Source organism: Montipora capricornis, chromosome 14 (genome assembly GCF_036669925.1).
Source record: "Montipora capricornis isolate CH-2021 chromosome 14, ASM3666992v2, whole genome shotgun sequence".
In the NCBI taxonomy this organism is placed as follows: Eukaryota; Metazoa; Cnidaria; class Anthozoa; order Scleractinia; family Acroporidae; genus Montipora; species Montipora capricornis.
The window spans coordinates 12,918,860-12,924,931 of record NC_090896.1 but is presented as its reverse complement, the minus strand read 5'-3'; the positions used below and the strand labels follow the sequence as shown (position 1 = coordinate 12,924,931).

The 6,072-nt window shown below is 41.0% G+C and overlaps 1 protein-coding gene across 1 annotated transcript; it reads right to left on the bottom strand.

Moving 5' to 3' along the window:
* Positions 1–3,660: 3,660 nt before the first annotated feature.
* LOC138031440 (uncharacterized) lies at positions 3,661–4,635 on the bottom strand. Its single transcript, XM_068879135.1, has one exon. The coding sequence runs from the start codon at positions 4,633–4,635 to the stop codon at positions 3,661–3,663; it is 975 nt and encodes a 324-aa protein (XP_068735236.1).
* Positions 4,636–6,072: the final 1,437 nt, after the last annotated feature.

Sequence of the window (6,072 nt, the reverse complement as noted above, 5' to 3'; positions counted from 1 at the left end):
GGCAGCATTTTGGCATTAGAGTAATACAGTGGGTTACTTGCATCGAGGCACATAACAACAACAATGAGTGTACGAGTGGAGACGAGATGAATCTATATCATTACCATATGGCCTTAAAATTAGCGAAGCGGGGCAGATGGCTTCAAGTACGAAACTACTTGGACGAGAAGTTTGGAGTTCAAGTGAATTTTAGTGACAACCATAATTCGTACTACACAGCCTACCGGTATGTCACCAAGGAAGATCGTGAAGCGTTACACTCCTCTGGACATCCTGACCTTACTGATGCGGTTCCACGGACCGAAGCTGCAATAACTTCTCGGAAAAGAAAGGCAAAAGACAAGGGCAAAGGCCAGGGTAAAAAACGAGGTCAAAGATCGGAGCGTCTCAGTGTTTACGATGTCTGTAAGATAGTTCAACACAAGGGTATAACGTCACGGCTGGAACTCGTTTGCTTGGCTGTTGAACAAAATGGAGAGGGTAAAAGTTCTTTGGCACAGTTTATCGCAAACCGGGGAAATAAAGCAGTAGAGGAAGCTATCGAGTTAGCGAAAGAATTTGCCGAAGCAGAGGTAAAGTGTCTCCGGGCTAAGAAGACCAGGATCGAGTTATTACAAGAACAAACTACAGGCGAATGTGTCCATGGTTGTGGGGGGAGGTGGTTAGAAGCAGCTCACCAATTATTGCAAAGGCACAATATTACAAAAGAAGATTTTTGTACCGCAATTTACACCGCTTTGAGTAAGGGAAGAAGAAAGTACAGAAATATCTTTATTTATGGCGACACAAATTGCGGCAAATCGTTTATTTTAGCTCCGTTGAAGGTCATTTATAAGACCTTTTGTAACCCCGCGACTGGTTCATTTGCTTGGCTAGGAGCAGAGGACGCGGAGGTCATTTTCCTCAATGACTTCCGCTGGCATCCCAAAATTATTGCCTGGGCTGACTTTCTACAGGCTCTGGAAGGCGACACAGTGCACTTGCCGACCCCGAAAAACGTATGTAGCCGAGATTTGGAACTAAATATTGACACCCCATTTTTCGCCACCTCTGATGCTCCTTTGGTTTTAATCAAAGCGGGAGCAATTGACAGCACTAACACTCGTATGATGAATGTGAGGTGGAGACTCTACCACTTTTGGAACCAAATACCACTCGAGGAACAGCAGGAGTTAATTCCATGTGGTCGCTGCTTTGCTAAGTTTATTTTGGACAACGCACGCAGCAATGCGTTGCTATAGAGACACTGAGACATTTCTCAGTAATGATCAGTAACATTTCTCACTAGAGAAAAGTGGTTTTTGAAGGTATTATGTCAATTTGTTATCGCTATTTTAGTGCTAAGGAAGTCTCTGTTATGCTCTTGTGATAAGACGGGTATTTGTTCTCGCATTCCTGCAGATGTGTGAAAAAAATCGACATTTTTCACCTTGAAATAAAAAAAAAACCAAAACTTTAATTAATCTTTTATTGTTGTTTCAGTGAGAAATGTTCAAAAAGCGCCACAAAGTGCCTATGTTAACAAGAAACGAGGGGAAAAGGAAATTAAGACATTGACAAGCCACACAAGAGTTTATTTTCAAGAAATGTAGCTCTCTGTGAATTACAATTCAAACAAAACGGCCTCGTAGACAAGTGAGAAATCAGGTGAGAACTGTTCAACGTATCTGTCACGCAATGCCCTTTCCTAAAATAACCTTTCAGAGCAATTTTACAGTCAACACAGTTTCTTGAAATGGAACAAAGTTGCCCTTGACGTTGAGTAAAAACCTCTTAAGTCATGGAAAATGTAATAGATAGTGTGGACCGCTGTATCAAAGCACTCCTGTCAATATTTTGTTTTGTGACCTTTGGACGCCAGTACAGCTTCAATTCTGCGAGTTGTACTTAAAATTAGTTTATCGATATCCTCGATAGGAAAATTATCAAAGGCTCTCAAAACCCGTGCGGTGAACTGTTCAAATGACTCCTTTGTAATATTCTGTGTTACAGCTTCTTCATCTAAGTGACATTTGATTTGGTTGAATAAATTTTCTATGCAATGGATATCTGCGCAGCGAGGAGGAAGTTTAAGTAACTCCGCCTCAATTTCCTCTAGGGCCTCCTTCGCACGCTTGCTTGTCTGGCTAGGGTCGTTATCCATGACAAAGAGTCGTCTGGCGTTTCTTTTCGGCCCTGCCCGACCAAACGCTATATTGAAATGGCTCCTAATAAACTGAGCGAAGAAACTTCCGTGCATTTTTTCATAGGGTACTGTTAGTATTACCCCTTTTCCGTAAGCGATGGCTACGAGCACGTGCAAACGTCTACCGCCAGGCAGGTCCTTGGAACCTTTTGTTGTAAACTTTAGGCCTTCTCCCTTCTGTCGCCATATCCGTGATTTATTAATATTTGCACCGCTCTGCGGATTGTATTTGTGGACAAAGGACACGGCATCTAAGTAAAAGGCCACTTCATTTGCCCAAAACTGGGGATTTTCCGCGGCTACACGTTTCATTTTGCGAGCGAATCGTACACGCAGCTTGCGGTCGTTTTCACTAAGAAGGCCCTTTTTCCTCGCTTGCAAATATGAGTAACCACTTTCATTTAAATAACGAGAAAATGTTCTCCTACTTGCCATTTCAAAATTAAGCCCACTTTGCTCCACTATGCTTTTAACTGTAATGTTTCTACAGTTTCTTGCCCTTAACTCCTTTAGCGCGCGGACAAGTTTTCGCACACTACGTTGACTTACTTTCCGTGGTCTCCCGCCTTTGTTACTTGACTTTGATGCGTCCATATTTGGCGGAGGATTGTCGCTGCAAATTCTAGCAGCAGAAGACTTGGAAATCCCACATTCTCTTGCTATTTCACGGTACGATGCCTTCCTGTACTTTCGTAAAAACAACGCTAAAGCTGTTTGCACACTTGTTCTTTTCTGGTCGCAAACCATCCCGAATTAAGTTACCAAGCAACTTCTGATGACTGTTTAAAAGTACATGACTTCTTATACAGAAAAGGGTAAGATGCAGGCATTCCCAGTCATGAAATTTGTACACTTTTGACAGTGAAAGGAAACTCCCCACGCATGAAAATGAGTACGTCACAGATTCGTGATAAGCATTCGAGAGTGTTCTTCTATGCACCTCAGGTCACGAAGTAAATAACAATTACTTAGTAATACATGGCAACTTTTTTCTTGAACTTACTATACTTACGAATCCACAACTTTCATCTACGTTTCTTAACGTTTAAAAGACTTTTTCCAATAGAAGGGGTTTTCAGACAACCGTGGTCAATACTCTTGGGACATCAACGCAACAGCTGGTGAAAATGACGCATTTTGTCTCCCCCCGTCCCCCCCGGTTCAGTGTTGACGTTATGGCTTCAAATCTTTTTCAACACAATCAACATTGCTGAGGGGAAGGGGGGACAGCAGAAACAAGCTTTTTCCACAACATTTCCAAGCGTTTATAACAGGTTAAATACACTTTTCATAAGCAAGGTGTGTTTTCGCGCCTCATTTTCGTAAGTGTCCCAAGACGTTTTGACCAGGGTTGTAGCCTGTCTGAACGAGATTTACCTCTTCTGTACGATAGGATGGGCGGATTCTTGAAGATAGTGTTCAGCAAAGGCTGATTTTGTATTAAGTCCCAGTTTAGCATGAGTATATTTTTAAGATTACCCACCAATGGGTGGTATGTTGTGACAAATGGCAAGATTTGTTTCCGTGCTTTTGCTTTTTGTTGGATTGCTGACTGTCTTCCGGCGAAGTTGACTTCTGATAACGTTGTTTGTATCATCTTGTGAGGATAAATTGGTGATACTGTCATTAAAGGCTGTTTCAGAAGAGTTTGTTCTAAGGAGTCTAAGGGCTTCACCTTTAATAAAACCTTTTTTCACGCCTGGTGGGTGGCTCGAGGTAAAATGTGTGTACTGAAAGGTTTCAGTCGGCTTGTAATGTGTTCGGATGTCAAGGATCGATTCGTTTCTGAATCTTTCTCCTTTAGACATGATTGTGTCGAGAAATGTTATTTCTATCTCTGAGATTTCAGCTGTGAATTTGATTGTAGGGTGGAAGTTGTTAGCTTGTTTTATGAACAGGTTTATTTCCTTTATGTTGGAATCCCACAATGAGAAAATGTCATCAATGTAACGTTTCCACTTTATTGGTTTTGTGTTGCTTTGGTATATCAATTTTGTTGCTATTTCCGCCATGAAGATGTTGGTAAATGCAACTGCCATTTTCGTACCCATTGCAATTCCGTGGGTGTGGAGGTAATTTTTTCCAATAAATTGGGATGAATTCTCTTTAAGGATAAGGCAAAGCATTTCTTTGAGATGGTGGGATGGGATGGTAGGGTTGTAGTTGTGAAAATTTTCGTATGCTTTGCATAGTGTTGTAATACCCTCCTCTTGCGGTATGTTTGTATACAAGCTTGTTACATCCATAGACACCAAAATAGTATTTTGAGGGACCTTTGTCTTCTCTTTAAAGTTTATGAAGTGTGTTGTATCCTTAAGATACGATTTCTGTGACTGTGCAATCGGCTGTAGTAATTTGTCCACAAACGATGATAGTCTTTCTGTAGGGCCTTCGCAGCCCAAAATAATTGGTCTACCGACCGGATTTTGTTTGTGGATTTTAGTGAGCATATAGAATATTGGGATTCTAGGGGGATTGCGTGTTTGAGAAAACATTTTTTAGTCATGTCATCAATATAGTTGTTTTGGTGAAGACGTGTGACAAGCTCATTAACTCTTTGTAATGTTTCTTCCGCCATGGCGTTTTTGAGAGGTTTATAATGTTCTCTATTGTTGAGATGAGTTTGAGCTTCTTGTATTTTATCACACTTGTTCATTATGACAGTTGTTGTTCCTTTATCTGCCTTTTTGAGAATGATCTCAGTGTTGTTAACAAGCTCTGTAAGGGCTTTGTATTCGTTGTGTGACAGATTGTTTTTAGGGTTTGACGGTTTGATCTCTGCAAGTTGGATTTTGACACTTTCCAAGTAGCTTTCAAGGACAACTGACTTTTGCACCGGTGGTACTCAGTCTGATTTTACGTGAAATGGGTGCGGTTCTGTATTTTTTGCGTGGAATATGTATTGTAGACACATTCGTCTCACGAATTCTTCAAAGTCTTGCAAGAGTTGGTGTCTGATATTTTTCTCATCTGTCACCAGTGTCGGGACAAATTTGAGCCCTTTGGAAATAACGTTGACTTGGTTGTCAGTTAGTTGGAGATTGGAGAGGTTTTTAATGAATCTCTCATTTGATTTTCTCTGCGTGGCAATCCGTTTTTGAGTAAAGTGTGCTCGGCGCTGTTTGGGTCTATTGTTTGTGTTGATCCCTGTACTTTTTATAGGCCCCTTCACGGTGGTTTGATTTTCAGGAAAGAGACTTTTGTACTTCTCAATATCTTTATTGTTTAAAGAAGTCTGCAACACGTGTGTGTACAATATTTGTTTAAGCTCGTTGAAATCTTGCTGTAGTTTTTTAACCTTATTTACATTGAAGTTTACAATGTTTTCTGTGTTCGCCGAATGCGACTGTTCTCGCGTCGACCTATTTACATGAGTGGTGGCAGTTTTGCTACTGTTTTTGAAGAGCTTTGCTTATTGAAATTTGTTTTCTTGGCTTTCTAAGCGCCCTTTGTGGTAGCGCATGAGTGCGCTGACGAAGCCTTGTTCTGCTTGTTCCTTGATCTGTTTTATTTCTTTGAGAAAAGTGTCATCTGGCAGGATGTTAGCCCTTGTCGAGTATTGCAAGGATTTTGGACAGGTTTTCTTATTTAAGTGTTCTTCAAGTTTCCTAATGGAATCCTTAGATTTTGTTATATTAGTCTCTAAAGAGGCTAAGTCCATATATTTTCGTTTCCTGCTTGGTCTTAGGTTTTCAGCAGACGTTTTAGACGGGCTGTACTCTTGTTTCTTCTGGAAGTAGCTTTTGTGCCTTGGTTCCATTTGTGATACTGGGGGACTTTGTGATGTCGGGGGACTCTTTTCAACTGCAGAATCCTCCATTTCATATTTGCTGTTGTATAGCAAATCGAGGTCATCGTTTTGAGGTCTTCCCTCTGGTGTTTTGGGT